Raw genomic sequence first — 19015 nt, 5'->3', positions numbered from 1 at the left:
TAATGGTGAGGAAATGAACACAAATTTCTATGGCAGTTAGGTACTTCTTTTTAAGCAGTAATGTTTGATTATTGTCATCTTTTGTTGATAAGCCAACATTTCTCATTTTATTCTTAGACTCTTATAGTAGCTTGGATCAAAGCAAATCTAAATGTGTACATCTCTCGAGAACTTTGGGATGACTTACTGTCTGTCATGTCATCACTGACATACTGGGAAGAGCTGGCCACTGAGTGGTCACTGACAATGGAGACCCTAACTAAAGTGTTAGCCAGAAACCTGTACAGTCTGGACCTCAGTGACCTGCCATTGGATAAGTTAAGTGAGCAGAAGCAGAAAAAACACAAAGGCAAAGGTAAGACAACACTGTGGTCATCATAAGAATCTAAGCAGAACTAATGAGATGTTAGATCATCAGAGCTTTAGTCCAGTGTTTTCAGGATACAGTTAGGCTTCTCTATCACCTAAAATAACCTAGTTTCTATAAGATAAAGCTGCTTTTTATAACCACCACAAAATGCTACCACAAATGTGCAGTCCGGCAAATAGGCTCGTAAGAATTTAATTCTTAAAGATGTGTAGAATTAAACCAAAAATTGTATGCTGCCATGGGTTATACCTTTCTACTGTTATCAAAACAATTAAATAGTTGAGTCCCCAATCGTAATGCCTTGAAATTAGGGAAGATTACATGTCTGGTGACAATTAAGTGGGTAGAAAGTGGCTATTGCAGGCTTAACTGGAACATTGATCTTGAAATCTTAAAAATGTTGATAAAAGGTGAAATGTTAGATGAATGTAGGTTTGGAGAAATAACTCACTGCAAAATCATGGAGAAGATTGGTTTTGTGAAAGTGACTGACTGTTGAGGTGAAAGTATACTAGTGCCATGTTTATGGTATCAATTTTTAAGCTGATTCCTATATGATGTAGAAAAAACTGTGTGGGACAAAACATAGGGAAAGAGGGTAGCTACTTGCTGATATTGCTACTGTTGAGACAGGAAGTCTGTCCTTTTGCATAGAATGCTGAATTGACATCAACAAAACCTGGATTCTGTTCCCAGATTAGAAACTGAATTTCTGCGTGTCACCATGAGAAATGATTTCTGCCTTGCTTTAGTCATCTGTAAAACAAGGGGAATAATACTGATCTTCTTTAAAAAGAGCTTTGAGATCTAATAGTAAGAGGCAGAATTATGTGTAAGACGAGTAATAAGGGTGGAGAACAAGTATGGTTTTCATCTACTTTTTAATCTCTCTGTATTCTGATTGATGTGGTTCTCCATTCAAACCCGAGGGAAGGTACTCACTACTTCCCTAGTGAGTGAGAAATAATCAGTGCCCTATTTTAAAGAGAATGTTCCTATAAGCTGTTTGTAGTAAAGTAAAAAGTAAAGTAAAAAATTTCACGTCTCGTTCCTCATCTTGGGCACAGGCATTTCACACTTTCATTTTCTTCTTCTGCTACATGACAGCTGAACAAACTTTCTTTTCTCTTCAGTTGACCTTGAGAGTTTGTTCCAGACCGTACATTTTTGTTTGCCTGTACTATATAGATTTTTTCTTTTGTCCATAAGAGAGTTTAAAAAATAAGTATGATGTTGGATAAGAATGTATATTGTTATTTTGAATACAGTCTTTAAAAATATTTTGAACTGTCTGCATCACCCATATGGAGCCACTTGAGAAGAGTTTATGCTAACTTTCAGTAGCAAAATTCCAGATAAAGCTTCTTGTTAACTGTGGGTTGCAGAACTAGCTCTAGTGGATTTGGGAAATAATTAATCACTTAAATATTATGCCCAATTTGTTTGGACCTGCTCATTTGTTAATTATAATGAATGTGTACTATGAAGGCACAATTTCCAAGGAGATGCCCTTTAATGATTTAATTGTGATCACAATTTGTGATCATGAGTCAGTTCAGTGTGAGTAAAGAAATACATTGCAAATGTTTTTTCAGTTCACTGGGATATCTTTTTTTCTTTTTCTTTTCTTTTTTTTTTTTTTTACAGTTTTTGGAAGATTCCGCTTATGAGCTGTATTTAATTTGATATAAATCTCAATTCTGATTTTGTTACATCTTTACATCTTTTTTTGATCTCCTTACACTATTTTCTTTTTGTGTGTGTGTGTGAATTTTTGAAGACTTATGTTTCTTATGTTATTATGTTCTTATGTTCTGTTTTACTTAGTTACGTGTTTGGTGTTAAAATATTTTATCTTTATTTCATGTTCCTCAAGTCACAGTTATTTGACAAACAGTGGCAGTGTTAATGGTACATCATGTATGATTTTGCATGTTTTGTCTAATAGAAATAGCAAAAGTTGAAAGAAAACATTCTATTACACATCTTGCCTATGATCTTTTCAAAACCAGTTTTCCTGTGATTTTGGACTCACTTGATCAGAAAAGAAAATCACAATCGCATGATAGCACTTCTGAAACAGTTTCAGGATCCCTCAGTTAATGCTGAGTGGGCTCAGAGATACTTAAAAAAAATAGTAATTAGCTGCTTGGCTTTTAGCGTCATGCTAGCTCCAGTCATTTATTCTATCCAACTTTAAATCTCTCTGAAAGAGCACAACTCTCTGGTGATGCTAGCATAGAAGTGTATAGATTTGCAATTCTATTTTTGCAGGAGTTGGTCATGAATTCCCCAAGTCTTCAGTGGATAAGTCCTTTTCTAGAGGCTGGAGCCGTGATCAGCCTGGACAGGCGCCAATGAGACAACGGAGTGCTACAACCACTGGATCTCCAGGAACTGAAAAGGCAAGAAGCATAGTACGGCAGAAAACTGTTGGTATGTATCTGTTAAGTGCTGATATAAGTGACATTTGAGAAGGGAGAAGGAATTAATAATTGGCTTTGTAGCTACACGGTTGACTTTTTTCCATAGAAGTATACTTTCTTAAGTAACTAGTTGAAGATGGAAGTGTAAATTGTGCAGTCTTGCATGTTTTGAGGGCAGCTGAATAGCTTGTTGTTACTACAATTGCAGTAAATGAAAGTAATGCAGATATAGTTTAATTTTGAATAAGTTGATTGCATGCTTAGCCTACATTAGAAAAATAATACAGTTGTAAGTGTGTGAAAAAGACAAAAAAAAAAAAAAAGCTGGAATGGTTTGAGCAATGTTATGGATAGGTGGCTCTTTAAGTCTGCATTTTCCTAAATAGTGCACAAAATAAGTTGAATATTTTCCAGCTGCAGAAAGAAAAGTGCAAGAAATATATACGTATCTGCATAATTCATAAAACCTGTTTTCTTTTACTATACCCAGAGTCTTGTGTTAATGAGAGATTGGTGCAAATGTGTGCAGTTCGCTGTTTCTGAAGTGACTTACTTCACAATTTCATTACTTGCAGATGCTCTTTAGTTAGAAATGAGTGATGCTAGACAGTGCTTTAGGTGGGTCGCTCAAAAGAAGACTCATTTCCATTTGTATGATTTGAGTGCAATGTCTTATTGAACTGGACTTCTAATTTCTTTGTTCTCTTGTCTCATCTTGCGGATCTTGGTGCTATCCATTATGTGAAGGAAGGTTATACTCTCTGTGCTTTTTCATTTAAAATAACATTTTAAGGACTATCTTTTGCTTTTTCACTATCTCTGTAATAGTAATGACTTCAGTCATGATGCATTTTTTTCTTCACTGATACTTCTTGGGAGCAGATACAATCTGGCACAGTTTAGGAAGCAGGAATGCATATTAGTAGTTGAATATGCATTCAGTTATGTTAGCTTTTCAGAAATGAACATAGTTATCTTGTCACAAAGAAAAGATTTTTTGTGTTTTTTTTTCTGTCACAGATTATTTTGCCAACGTTTCTATTTGAACATCTAAAGAAATTATCTTACTCCATTTTTACATTTTGTTTACTAGTAGCATCTGAAGTCTTCTATTTGGTTGGCAGAGCTGATTAGTTGTAAACACTACTCCAAAAATGTGTATTTCCTGTATTCAGATGCTACACAGCTTTTCCTTTATTTCATGCTGACTGCTCTAGCTTGACTCAGCATTTTTCCTTAGAGATCACAAATACTTTAAATGTAATTTCTGCTTCTCTGTAAATAGTCTGTGATTGACTGTTGCAATGTTTTTCTCGTTAAGTCTTAATTGTCTTAACAAGGTAAAGCTCATGTTAAAATTTCTCCCTCTCATACTGTTATTTCAGATGTTCTGTAAGAAAGTTATACCGCTTGATCAGTTTTATAAAGGTTTTATTTTGCTTCTATTTGAAAGATGACTATTCATATGATGTTAGCCCTAAAATCATTGAGTTTATCTAATCAAGCTATGTATTGACCTCATAAGTAGCAAACTAATCTGATTTTAGTTTCACTGTACTTTAGCTTCCTTCATTTGGTTCCTTGTCTACTTACATATTTGATATTAATAAGCCAAGTTTATACTTTTATGACCAGTTAAAATTTCAGATCTATTTATATTGTAGTACACCACTTGTGGATAAGCATCTCAGTATTGGTAGGATAGTTTTAAAAGATTAAAAGCCCAGACAAAGTTGCCAGCTCTGGAGTCCCAAACTCTTCAGGTTTTAAGGTGTTGATGAAGCATATACTACATAAGCATATGCCCTTCTTACTGTCTCAGGTCTGCTACGAGTCCTGATAAGGTTCTTCCTAGTTTGCACCAGTTAAAACAGGGTTGCATATTAAAAAAGTGGCTGACAGTGACAGTAAGTGAAATTTTTTGTATAGCATTTTGCTGGTCAGATTGTCTCCTTCAATTTAATAGTAATGCCACAAGCAAAACCAGGAACTGAGACAGACCTTGGACGTGTTGCATGATAACTGATATACTATATATTTCCTGTGATTGTGAGTAATATGCTCTTTATATCTGAGTAGGGGAGATGTGCATGTCGAATATTTTATGGTAAGAAAAAGCTGGGTTTTCTTTTTCTTCTGTTTTTTGTTGTACACATTTTGTGTACGTCTGCAAACCTTTGTTTTTCGAGCCATCCTCATACCAGCGCACATCTATGGCTGCACCAACTTTGTGTGTATGTGGTTTACTCAAACAAAAATCACAGCTTTTCTGATATGCAGTGTGTACATTTTTAGCCTGAACTTATGTAAAGTAATTTTTGGTAAAGGGCCTTTAAATGTGATATGCATACGGGTTGAAAAATCTTTTTAGGGCAAGGTATGGAATTTGTAGCCTAGGCAGCAGGTCCTAGTCCTATAAAAATATCAGGACAGAAAGAATCTAGGATTCCATTCCTCTGCTTTTTTTCTGTAGACAATAGTGGAAGGTTTTAAAGCAGCAAATACCTAGTTCACATCCTGGTCTCAAATCTGCCTCTACTCAGCTAATTAATTGATATGACACATCTTATTTAAAATATTCAGGGAGATCACGTTTTACAGCATCTCAGAGTAATTTTCCTTTTAAGTATCTCTAAAATTTCCTTCTTCCAAACAGTCAGTGAGAAGTCCTGACCCCTCTTGCTAGAATCAATGTAAAATGGTGGGAAAGATTCAGTCAAATTAGAAGGAACGCTTCTCTTTAATGATTTGCATTCAACATGGTATCCAATCTCAAGAGTTTGCTGTTTTCTAAGTAGCTTGATATTTTTTTTTCCCTTGCCTAGATTCATTTAAAAATGCATAATGATGAATGCAATGCAGCTAACTATTGCTGTATTCTGAATTTTAATGTTGTATCTCTTAAAGAGAACTTACAACTGTGCAGGTAATTGCTTTTTTTAAAAAAAAAGTTGCTTTCTGTCTTATGAGGTTAAATGAATGGCTTCATTCTTAAAACATTTGTCTTTCTGAATTTTTTTTTTTCCATACTGACGTTAAGATTCTGCTTAAGGTGTGCTGCATTTGTCAAATGTGTTTTCTGCTCTATATATGTTGGCCTACAGAAGTTATCTTCTTGTTGCTGTGTTAGGGACAGTTCTCTAACCTGATGTGTAAGTGATTTGTGCTCCAGCTTTCCTGTACTCCATTCTGTTCTTATGACTTCCATGCAGATCAGAAGCACTGAAATTTCAGAGGGTATATTCCCTGTTGTTTTGAAATTATGCATACAAAAGTTCAAAGACTACCTAAATGCTGTGCTGGCAGTGTTTAAGATGCACTAAATTTTCCTTAAAATAAGCTCATCAACAACTGTCTTAGCATAAGTTCTCAAATTTGCAATTATCTGAAAACTGCTTGAAACTATAAACGTTACTTTCTGAAGAACTTTTGCTGTACTTTGAGATTGAATGCAATATCAGTTCTTGCGATATCTTACTCTGATAAAGGAAAACAAGTGTAATAAATGTTCAATTCAGATCTATTGGAAAAGCTATACGTATGACCTTGATCCTATTCCTACAATTCTTATTTAAGTTTTCTTTCTATAGGGACTGTTGGCAGGAGAGCAGATACAAAAGAGATTAATTAGGATCAGTTTAGCAAGATTTATTCAATATCTAGAAAAATAAGAATGTAACACTTTGTTGACAAACAATTTCATTTCAATCTCTTCATTTTTAATGCAGAAACATGCTGTATTGTATTGGAAGTTTCTCCACATACAGTTGCTTATTTTCTTTTCACATTTTTGAATCTCTTTCTGAGAATCTTGAATTAAAGACTATGGTTACAGGTAAAATTTAGATATACTTGTCTGTGAGTAATCCAAAGGAAAGTAGAAAAATATAAATGTAGAGTAAGTTGTTTTTCTGTTTAAGAAAATCTAAATTTCTGAGTGCTTGTGGAGTGGCTTTAACTTTGATTTTTCAACCCTTGATGCAGTAGGAAAAAACTGTTAATTAGTTTCTTGGTTTTCGAATGCAAAATCTCTGTAATAGTCGTAATAAAGGCATTGTTACTGCTTTACATAAAAATTAAAAACTCAAAATGTCTTATGTGTCCACTGATTTTTTTTCTTTCTTACAGCTCTGCCAATATCTGCCGTGCTGAAATGTTTTAATTTTTAAATTTTCTTCCTTTTTATCTTTGTTTTCTCTGTTGCTGCTTTTTCTGTGACACGAGCCTTTCATTATAGTCACTCTTCTTTTTTCCTTCCCCACTTCTTTCTTTTCCTTTTTAAAGCCATGAGAAGCCGATCCATTGGTGAATGTGCTCTGCCATCGGCCTATATACGCAGTGCTAAAAGTGCTCCTGTTCTGATCCATACTTCCAAACCCTTCTTGCCTGATATTGTTCTCACTCCCCTTTCTGATGAGCTTTCAGGTAGTGCCACCTCTGCTAATTTCTGCACCCCCTTTATCACTTTTTTAAACCTTCTGCTTTCAAATTCTGCAAAATAGTTAATTTTTTGAAAGTAAAAATACTTGGGGGATGGGGGGAGAGGGGAAGAGATTAAGAACGAATATTTGGAGTTATGTAAAATATCATGCTATTTTCCAATTCATTCTGGAACTGTTAGAAGTTAGTGCTGTGCCAATGTTTACTATCATAAAAAATAAAACAAGAGGAATATCTTGCTTTTATAATTATTTGGTAAGCAGTAATACAACTTCTGTCTACCAGAGAGTACAGCTCATGTAAAGATTTTGTCATTAATAAGGGAGGAAAAGGAGGAAGTTTTAGTTTGACTTGCCATTTACATCTTTCTTCTTAAATTCCTGATTTCAGTTCTGGATGTTGTGTGGCCAGCCATGATAATGATGTAATTTAGCTCCCATGAAAAAAAACCCTTATGAAGTGTGTGGTTTCATTTAATATGCTTTACAGAGTGCCTGATTTTATTAATATATAAAAATATTATGCATATATATACAGTATTGGATTCTGGATTCTACATTTGGTTTTCCAAATCATCTGTCTTTACAGATTTGTAATTTTCTGTAATGTTGTATTTGGCCACACAGGATGATTAGCTAGAATTTTTCACAGTAGTTTTCTTTTGGATAATTTTCTTTCAGCAAATAGATAAGACAGTTAGGATTATTTCATATGAAATGTTACAGATAATATTGTCATTTTTTTCCTTGTATTCCAGCTATTGGGTAGAAATTAGTAAAGTGTAAGCTGACTGTTATATTATACCTTTGTCTCAATGAATGAAAAAAACAAAATTGCATTCGGAAGGCTACATACAAATAGGACTTAGTATATTTTTGTAAATAAGATAGGTTTAATTTTTTTTGCACTTCTCACCTGCCTCTATTACCCAAGAAGAATCAAGAACTGTACGTTGGAAATCAGACTTTATTGTCATATACATGCCAGAATGTGCATGTATTTTAGCATACATGTTTCCCACCTAATGCTGAAAAGCTGCCTTTTCTTTCCATCTTCAAGCAGAAAAATAGGAGGTTAGGTTGGTGTAAGGAAAGTTGCAATCAATTGGGATTAGCTAGAACTGCCAATTTCACTTTCTTCCTTAGTCCAGCTTCTTAGGAAGCAGATAGTATTTCTTCCAAATAAGTGCACTGTTAAAGATACAGTCCTCTGCAGCAACAATTGTAACGTGTTTGGTAAAAACTCTTTAGGAATTGTTAGATTCCCATTTTGATTGTAACTAGTGTGCAGGCGTGAGCTCTGATTTCCATGGAGGCTGTTCATTTGGATTTTAAAACATTATCTATATTTTCAGTGCTGATATTACAATAACAGTGTATTTCCTTAATTTCTTCTGTTTTACAAAAATGAATTTTCTACTGGCACAAGCACTACATGTTTGTATGAAAATCTGTGTGTACTTGTATGTGCTATTCACACATACGTGAGCGCCTGTTAAGTAATACTGGATCAATGTTGAAATAAATCTAGCTGAATTTATTTCAATGTGTGGAGCTGCTTGGCGTGCTTTTAGAGTTCTCCATCCAGTAATTTTTAACATTCTAGAAAATCATAATCACTGCATGCTTGCCTAGTATGCTATCCTTAGGCTGATAAAAGTGGAGTTTATCAAACATGCATATTGAGGCTTAGGATGAGATCACTTTATCATATTAATTTCATCAGTTATATTATTATACAAGTTTTAGATGCATCCTGTGATCCTCAGATGCTGCCTTCATTAAAACCTATTTCTTAAAGCTACGCAGAAACTATTTAAGAATAATCCCTGCTAGTATCTGCCTAAATCAATTAAAGAATCTGAAATACTAATTCTAGCTAAAGAGTGACACCCTTCATTTCAGAGGATGCTACTCTGTATAGTCAGTAATAAACAGAATAGGAATATTGTTGAAAAATTTGCTGTCGATGAAAGCTGAAGAGAAAGGAAAAGGTTAATAAATTGTGCACTATACAGCTATTCTCAGTTCATGTTTATTTTCTGAAAGAGCTTGTATGTCTACTCTCACCGTAGACTTCTATGTCTTGTCTAATAGCTGCTATAGAGTTCAGTAAACTTTGAATCAGGTCAAACTTAATTTTCAAATTAGAGTTTCCTTGAAAAATTGAACTTTTCATCTTATTTCAACACATATGTTAAGTGCAAATGTATCTGATTCCTCCGGGTTATATGCTTTGCTCAGAAGGAAATTATGACAAAATTCAGCTTCAGCTCTGACTTTCTCAGAAAAGTGTGAGCACTTCAAAATGGCCATTTAAGGTGACTTCGGATTATCATAATGTTGAAATAGTTGCTGACATCTATGAAGTAATCATCTGAAATATTTTAAAATCAATTCAACGTAATTTCTTGGTTTTGACAATAACACATCAGATTTGAGGGAGGGGAAGGGGCTTAAATTGTGTGATATCGTGAATTTAAGTAAATGCAGTAAATTTAAGTATCACTCAGTGCTGAAGATTAGACAGAACAACAAGGTAAGTCTGTTTACTGTGGCAAGTAAGTGTTGTTGTTCATTTAAGCTCTTTATTGTTATTCCTGTTTTTAGAAGAGATCTAGAACAAGTGATAGGCCTTAAAAGATAAATCTGGAGAATAAATGATTCTATGAAAATGAAGCCAGTGGAAAACTAAGCTGTTTTTATCTTATGTTTCAAGTTCCTATCCCATAAAGAGCGTTGAATTCATGCAATTTTTTGAAGAGACACTTATCCTTGTCTGTGTTGTTGATTATATAGTATTTAGTATTCCTATTTATCAAGAATTTTGATGAGGAATGTGAAAGTTCTTTATTTTGGTGGATGATATGAAGTGGGCTGAATATATTTCTGTACATTTCCTCAACGACCCATGTTGAAACTGTGGCTTTCTTGCAGTTAACTATGACTTATACCGATGGTGAAGTATTAGCAGCCTCAATAGAGACAAGGAATTGCTAATTTAAGTGGTCATAACAATGGTTCTTGTCTCGTTGTAAGTAAAAGTGATTTTACTTCAATGTTAACTGTTGTGTGGCTGCAGGATTTGTTCAATATCTTTATTATCAAATTCTTAATTTGATAATTCTTATGAGTTCCTTGGGTAAAACTGAAAGAAGGTAGGGAGGTTAGCTTCCTTTTAGCATTTAGTTTTGCAATTTCAAGATGAGACATTTCACAAAACATCCTTTTAGGGAAAAAAGATATAAATATATATATATCCATTATTTATAGTCATCTTCAGCTCTTCTCTGTTGTTTAAAAACTTTAAATAAATAAATAAAAATTCTGAGTCTTCAGGTACACACTACATTATGTTTGCAGTAATATATAACTTTACATTACTATTGTTTCTGATATTTCAGTAATTTATGTATGTTCACATAAGTTATGAAAAAAGTAATAGTTTATCTCTTCAGTAGACAATACTAATTTGCCAGAAAACTTACATGTTCTCTTTGGAGTTGTGCATTTTTCTGAAGATGTAAATTCTATGAAGAGTAATACTGTTAAGCTAATTTTTACAGGTAAACATTTCTTCAAGGTAGTTGGAATAATATTGCTTGAATTATTGAACTTATTGGCACAGCCCTAGCTTTAACTGTATTTCCAAATGTTCCATGGTCTCACTGTTCTCATGCATGTTAACATTTAAAACTGTGTTCTGATGGTCTAACTCATTTATATTGCATTTTGTACTGGATATTACATGTGTTTGTTTTTAACACTCTAGTACTGAAAAAGTATTTTCATTGTACATAATTAAACAAGGCTCTGGACTTTCCTGGCTTTTTCAATCACATGATTAGAATGTAGCAGTAAATACATTTTATTTTTCTATGTAAATTCTGGTTTGTATTACATACGCTTTTTTCCTACAGACATTGATGATGCTCAAATTCTTCCACGTCCACCTCGAGTCAGACATTTTTCACAGAGTGAGGATGCTCCAAGTGAAGTTTTTGGTGCATTAAGTGAGGAACAACCACTGCCACGAAGCAGCAGCACCTCTGACATCCTGGAACCATTCGCAGTTGAACGAGCCAAAGGTGCAGTTCCTGTCATTGACAGTTCATCCCATCATGCTCCAAGTTTACAAAGTTCCACTGAGACCTCTTCAATGCATAGATCCACTGAAAGCCATATTACTGATTCAAATAGCAGAGAGTCCTCCTTGGAAGTTGGGGATAGTATTTATGACCATCTTTGTCATTTAATAGGGCCAGTAGAATTTGCAAACACAACCTTTGAACAAAACCAGTATGTTGACCTTGAAGGTGAAGATGATCTTCTTTCCTCTCTGAGAGAATATCTTAAAGAAAAAGAAGAACTTTGCGGTAACTTTGAGATAGATGAATGTGAGGCTTCTGCTCACGAAGGTGATACATCAGTAAATAGGAATGATAGATTACCACTGGATGGATTAGAAAATAGTGATCAGACTGGTCAATGCACGAATAGCATCACTGTTACAGAAAGACCTGATAACCCAGAGCTGCACCTAGAACAAAACCAAAGTGGCTTTATAAGTAATATTGCGCCTACTCAAATTGACATTTTTGCAAGAAATGAAGCACTCGATAAAGTCAGACAGTTAAATATTGATAAACAGTGTGAAAGTCTGTTTGATCATGGGCCAAGTAGTCCTAGCATCAAAGAAGGAAAAAGATATCTGTACAGGCAAGCAGCCACTGAAGCTGATGTAGATTCAGCTGTGGAAGCAGCATTAGCTGAAAAGCATAAAAGTGCTCAGTTTAACGAAAAAATAACCAACTCACGTGTTATGCATGCAAAGAAAATTCTTCCTAAAGCACAAGTTAACCCTCAAATGCCTCACATCACAGGTACAAGCAAGCTGTCACCAACTAAAAGGAGTATATCTGAAACAGTAACTCATAGGGCCAAAATCATGAAAATAACAGCTAAAAAAAGAAATAGCGTTCATGTAACTTTTAGACCATCTACAGAATCGGTTCAATTTTACAATCCTCTTGAGAACAAAGAGGCTGCATGGAAAGCAAGACTTCGTAAACTTAGTGGCTTCAACAGTAGTGGTAGTGGTAGCAACAACAGCAGTAGCAATACAAGCACCAGCCCGTCAGCTGCCGTGGAGCTGGTTAGACCTGGAATGTATAGACCTCTAGATGCAATCAGTGCTGCTTCACTTAGTAGCAAGCAAAGTAAGGAAATTGCAGAAACTCAAACAGCCATGCTGCAAAAGGAAACTATTGCAGTTAATCAGTTCCATAATCGTAGTGCATTTAGATCATCAGGTCAGGAGTCAGCGCAACAGCAGGGCTCCCTGGGTGGTGTTTATAAAACTGTTGTACATGCTCTTTCGAAGCCGAAGGCAAATGTTTCCCCACAGAGGCAGAACAGAATGCCAGCAGAGGCTCCACTGAGGGATCTGTACAGTCATGTAATGGGCTATTTTGGAAGGAGAGCTGCAGGTGAGCACTGACAGTGTGCAGAGTGCAAAAGGAGAAAGGCAGCACCAGTTTGGCTTAATGCAACTGAAGCAAGCTCTGATAAGCAATCAAAAGGCTTTGGGATGATCACTGCTTCTCCTGTTTGGTTATGCATGCGCCTATAGCCAGCTGATTTTTCTCCCAGCCTAAGTTACTTTTACATACTTTAAATTACTAATTTTCCTTTTAAATATATTTGGTTGAACCTCTTTGCTGCTGAAGACCATCAGGCTAGGGAAGAGGAAGAGACAGTAAATGACCTAATAAAGACTAAGCCTTGAACATTTTGAATTTTCATCTACCATATAGAGCCTCAAAATTCCGCCTACTGAATGACTGGCACGCGCACATTATATCAGAATGTGCTATTCTGCTCCAACTACTTTGTTTGTCAGAAGGACCTGGCTACCTACCAGCTAGGTTCAGTTAATTTTATTTCTGGTTCATTTAGTGTATTTTCTTCCTCCTCCTCTCCCCCTCCTCCTTATCCTCCTCCAAAACAAAAAGGCCCCTCAAATTTACATTTGGAGGTCAGTTTAGATATCTTTTTAGAAGTAGTTTGGAACAGAAAGCTGTTACTGAAATGATTTTGTTATCACATTTCTCTGTGAGTAGTCTTAAGGTTTTGTGTGACTCTTTTTTGAATTGTGCTGTAGGCCTTTCTGTATGCACTCATCAAAATTGATACAGTTACATCTTGGCAACATCGTGGATGTTCATGAAGGTCTCCTGATCGTCCTCCTGCTTACTGTGAGACCTCCATGGATTGATCAAAAAGAAGGCTGTCGCTCTGATATCCATTGGCTTAGTACAAATCATAAATAACCTTAAACGAACAATAAATTAACTTTCAGCAGTAATGTAGGTTTTCTTTTTTCACCTTGTTACACTGGCATGATTAACAGCAGATTCTGTAATGCATCCTGCATTGAGATGTTAATGCCACCTGAGGGCAGTCTGTGAAAGCAGAGCACCATAACAAGTGGGCAGTGATGTGATTGTCACCTTCCTCAAAAAAGTTTTCTGCTTCTATGCAGAATCTGAACTTCTGGAGAAAAATTATTTGAAATCCATAAAATCTAGCAGAGCCTCACTATTAGGATAAACAAAAACCCTGTTGTGGTCCCATGAGAGAGGACACTGAGGGAAAAATTATTGCAGAGGAAAAATGAACTGAGGTAACCTGAAAGCTTTAAAAGATCATACAGTTAGGTATAGCATCCACAGTCAGATACAGAAAGTACAATTCTATCAAAAATACAAATTGATAATTGAGTGAACTTAATAGTTCATCACCGTTGACCACCTAGAGATTGAATTTTCATTCAAAATAGTAGCATGTTATTTTATTACATAACATTTTTTATTTGCACTATTTACACTAAATGTATACAGTGCCACATTGCTCTTCATTAAGAGTGCAATGAAGGAGTACCTATAGGAATTGTATAAAATTTTTAGGATTTATTACTTATTTTTTTTTGTTATATGGAGGAAGAATACATGCTGTATCCTTAAAGCAAGCATTAACAACTTTAAGTAGTGCTTACCTATAAGCTTTCTTGCTCTTAAAGGTTTTACTGGAAATTCACTAACACCTGCTTAGTGGGAAGAAGTGGTTTTACTAATTCCTACAGTAGAATCTGCTTAAAAAGTGGGAGAGTCTTAAAATGCATGTTTGGCAATTTTGAATTTTTAATTTCTTCTTATTAGCAGGGCTTCTTTGTTTATCTTTTGTTTTGAATATGTGTTGATGTGTTCTTTACTATATACAATTATTCATTTGCTTTTAGCTAATAGAGAGGACATGAGTCAAAAGCTGCACCCTATTGATAGTGATATTGGCAGTAGCAATACAAATGTTCCTGACCTCATGGATGAATTTATAGCTGAGAGACTCCGCAGTGGTAGTACACTGGTAAGCCTTTGAACTTCTCCTACATCTTATGATATGTAAGTCTGCATGTCTGTGTGAATATTCGTGTCATTTATGAATGATTTCATAAGTCAGCTCACTACTTAATAAGATAGTCTTACTCTGGATTTTATGTATCAGAAAGACTTCAGAATATCACTAATATATTCCTTAGCTGTAAATCATTTTTGTCACAGGCTTATGTTATTTCATGCATTTTTTCTGTCATTTCTATTAGAATTTCATTCTTCAAGCAGAGCAGAAGTAACTGGCTGGTGACTAGTCTCATTGAATTAAATGGTTTTAATTGCAACTGAGAAGGTTGTCGTACACAGGCAGTTTCAAAGCAAATGTTCACGTGTAAATTTGATGTGCTTAGTGTGTTGCTGTATTTAGGCACCATACTGGAGTACAGGAATGTGGTACTATTCTCTACAATTTTAGTTAGTGCAACGGACTACAAAACTACATTTGCATGTTTTTCCTTTTTTTTTTTTCCTTTCACTTAGAAGTGTTGAATAATTTCTTGCAAATAACTTTCTGTTAGAAGAACCATTTTTTTGTATTATTTCTTCCTACGCTTTTCCAGCAATGTTGTTGTGGTTATGTTTCATAATGGAAAATTTCAATCAATTTTAAGTCAATAATTTCTGGTTACCTTTTAGTACTTGCCAAACAAAGCAACTGATTTGAAGTGTTCTGAGGGCTTAGTTAAGTGTCACAGAAGGGGGACATATTCAAAGAAATGTTGAAAATGAACAGAATGGGTAATAATTGAGATTGTTTCAAAGCTGTGTACCTTTAAATTATTATTTTTTTAAGGAAAAGGTTATTTTAGACATGTCAAGTAAAAGTTGTGTGTAAAAGTTGTCAACGAATATCATAGTTGTTGCAAATGAGGAACAGAAGAAGATTTTTCAAAGTGATTGGAAAAATTGATTTATTTATCATCATCTTTAAAAGGTGGTAAGACAGGGCCTGTAGGATTTGTTCACATGTATGCTTTTTACTCTGTTGCTTTGAATTTATTTTTATCAGACTTTGTTTCATCTTGAGTTGCAAGATGAAAATGCTGTTTTGAAATACATTAAATATAAACTTCAGGATGCACATCAGTAAAACAGAAGTCATCACTTCTGTTTTTCTGATCGCAGGAAAAAAAAAAAGAAAAGGGAGCATTATTCATGTTCACATAGATGGGCAGGAATGTTGATTGTTAGTCAACATTCAAAAACTATTAATAAACATTTGAAAAATTGATACTTTTCTCAGGTAGGAAAAAAAAAACAGCCCAAGGTAAGTTTGAATAAGCACTATGAAACTTTGCCTGCCAGTGAAGTTGCAATCTAGCACACAAAAATGGTTATTCTGTCTTAAAAAAAAAAAAGAGTACCAACTTACTATTTTTTGATTGCTTGATCAATTGAATACTAAAACCTTGTATGTTGTTAGAATTATCAGTTAAAGTAAATAGCTAATTTGTAGCAGGATGTTAAAGGCAGAAGTGAAGTGACTAGACATAAGATAATTCGCCTTTAGTCCCTTGATTTTCAATGCATAAAGAATTCAAGCTGTTTCATAAAAAGGCTTATCAATGTTTATCTTAGTTCCCACTGAAGCAGACAGCTGTACTTTTCACTGCCTTTTCTGCTCTGTGAGGAGTCTTAAAGACTCAACTAGAGCAGTGTACGTTTACATGAGCAAATATGTATGTGTTGTTTCTTCTACATGCTCTTTTTTTGTCTTAAATCAATGCTAAGGTTTTGGCTTACACATAGGAATATTAACGTGTGAATTAGGAAAATTCTTTTGCTTGTGGTGTATGTTAATTTTTTTGCTTGTATCATCATAGCCTATTGACCAAAACCCAGCAGATTTCCTGAAATCTTTTTTTCTGCATGATTCTGAAATCAAGGTTAACAAGACTTGTTTATCAATTTAGACATAACTTGGAGGTAATGTGTGTTTTTACTATTTTTTCCAAAGTCTTACCAAATAAAGTGGGGCATATTTTGGTTTGTATCCAGGTCTTTTAAGGTTTGTGCCCAAGTATCCATTGTGAAAGCAAAATTGAAATTTACCGAATTGTGTGACGGCACGGGTTCTTTGCTTCCTGCTTTCTGGGGTTTTGGAAAGTCTTGCTCTATAGGATGATGACAATTTTTGGCTTAGGTGCTGTGTACAACTAGTTACATACAGACATTTGTGAATGTGTGATTGCTTTTCCTATTATAAGTAAATAAGTCATCCAAGATTGTAAAATACTTCATATCTCTTCAATATTTAGAATGTGACAAGACGAGGAAGCAGTCCTGGCAGCCTGGAAGTTCCAAAAGACCTTCCTGATGTATTGAACAAACAGAATCAAATGCGGCCTATAGACGACCCAGGCGTGCCTTCCGAATGGACATCACCTGCTAGCGCAGGCAGCAGTGACCTCATCAGTTCAGATAGCCACTCAGACTCATTCAGTGCCTTTCAGTATGATGGACGCAAATTTGAAAGCAAGTATACTTTTTCAAAAGTAGGAACGTTTTTGGTTGACTGCTTGTGAACTTCCTTTTCCTAATTTTTATAAACTAAATACCAGTATTCTTCTGTAAAGAGAGCGTATCTTGATTCCCCATTGAAATCACTACTAATTTAATGGAACAAAGCAGAATTCATGAGAATAACATTTGTGTAGTATACTAATGAGCAAAACAGCACTGAAACACTGCTCTACAAAAACTGAACAACAGTGCATAGAAGTTAGGAAGCGATACTGTCTGTGTAGTTTTCTATTCATTAGAATGTAAAAATGAAAGATAGCTTCAGAATTTATCTTACTTCTGAAAAAGTTTAGGTAAAATGTAAGGAAGGTCATCTAATATTTTTACAGTGGTCTTTTTATAGCTATAGATTGATAAAGATACTAAGAGTGTTATCATGGTAAAACTAGTAAGCTTTTTTTAAAATAACTTAATATGTTTTTCATTCATTTCCTGCATCTGTTCCTACTTAAATGCATACAAAGGTTATTGCAGTTGCTTAGAATTGTGATTTTCATAATTTTTTATTATTTATCGTATATATTGTAATGTATCGTATTACATAAGAGAGTAATATTATTTGGTAGAAGTATTTATTGTATTTCTATATGTATTGTGGATATGTAGATGGTAGGTAGCTAAGTGATGCTAATTAAACTATGTTTCAATGTGGCATCTTCTCTTAAGTGTTGAGAATGCAATTTGCCAGAATGTCATTTGTCATAATATTTTTAGCTTGAAGTTAGTTCTTTAATGAACAAGTTGGCTATTTCTAAGCTTATAAATTTTGCAAATAAATTCCTTAATGTAATTTTCCATTATTTTTACTTTATTCTCATTTAGGTACACTTACAGCGACTAAGCAGAATACAGGACATGCAATAGGAATGTCTTCTCCAGAAGTTCAGTCGCAGTTTTGTGACAGAAATGAGAATGTCCATAATAGCCAATTACTTTCTGCTTTTACATCTTATGTAAATTGTGCAACAGTGTGTTGGAAGCATAGGAGATGTACATACAAGTTTTACATGGAGGATTTTGGAGGTGCTAGGCTTTTGTATTTTATATTAGTGGTATTTTTAAGTTATCAGTTAATACAGCTCTTTCCTCATACAGATTTCAGCTTTGGCACAGAGGCAGGGACACCAGCTTCCGCTGATGCTGATGCAATTTCAGGACAACAACAGAGTGCTGAGGAACAAGAAGTAGCCAGTCTAACTACACTCCATATAGATTCGGAAACAAGTAGTTTGAATCAGCAACCATTGTCTGCTGAAGCTGCAACTGTTACTGGTAAAGTAGTTAATAAATAAATAGTCATTTGTTTCAGAAATTTTCCACCCATCTTGAAGCGTTCAAGACTCAGCTTCTGCTATGAATCTATATTCTGTAGAAGACGATTCTTGGATTTCAGTTATTTTTTTATTGCCGTTGTACACCCATTGATGGGTGAAATTACAAATGGAAAACTTTTGTCTGACCTAGTTACCTTCATAATCCTTTACTTGGTGCTAAATGCCTTTTAAATCCTTAGTGAGAAAATCTATACAATTATCAGAGAAAACTGTTAGCACATAATGTAAGCTAGATCTTACGAGTGTTTTTATACTACTGTAGTCAAAAAGCTAATTTTCAGTAAGCTATTTTTTCTTGAAAGGCTTTGCTGGTGCTTTCAAACTAGTACACCAAAGTCTTATGGGATTCCTTTGTGTACAGCTGTCTTAACTTCATTGTATTGTCTGTTGTGAAATTTGAATCTTATATAACGTGCAAAAATGTTCTTGTGACTCGTAAAATCAGTTTCCATTTGTGTCACTTATTTTTCTA

The 19015-nt window shown here is 34.6% G+C and overlaps 1 protein-coding gene across 10 annotated transcripts in view; it reads left to right on the top strand.

Moving 5' to 3' along the window:
• The window catches only part of RALGAPA1 (Ral GTPase activating protein catalytic subunit alpha 1), a 113773-nt gene that overhangs the window by 29225 nt on the left and 65533 nt on the right, over positions 1–19015 (top strand). For 3 of the 10 annotated variants that reach the window (XM_090141326.1, XM_031593825.2, XM_090141328.1), the window contains exons 15-22: positions 118–355; positions 2645–2806; positions 7081–7221; positions 11156–12724; positions 14536–14660; positions 16945–17161; positions 18032–18232; positions 18305–18481. In XM_090141326.1, the coding sequence (XP_089997452.1) occupies positions 118–355; positions 2645–2806; positions 7081–7221; positions 11156–12724; positions 14536–14660; positions 16945–17161; positions 18032–18232; positions 18305–18481 (2830 nt within the window). The remainder of the gene's footprint in view (positions 1–117; positions 356–2644; positions 2807–7080; positions 7222–11155; positions 12725–14535; positions 14661–16944; positions 17162–18031; positions 18233–18304; positions 18482–19015) is intronic. The other 7 variants (XM_090141332.1, XM_090141329.1, XM_090141330.1 and 4 more) reach the window with 6 other exon arrangements.

The sequence above is a fragment of the Phasianus colchicus genome, chromosome 5 (genome assembly GCF_987193195.1).
Source record: "Phasianus colchicus chromosome 5, bPhaCol1.hap1.1, whole genome shotgun sequence".
NCBI classification, from domain to species: Eukaryota; Metazoa; Chordata; class Aves; order Galliformes; family Phasianidae; genus Phasianus; species Phasianus colchicus.
The sequence above is the reverse complement of the archived record's forward strand: the minus strand, read 5'-3'. Positions and strand labels throughout refer to the sequence as shown.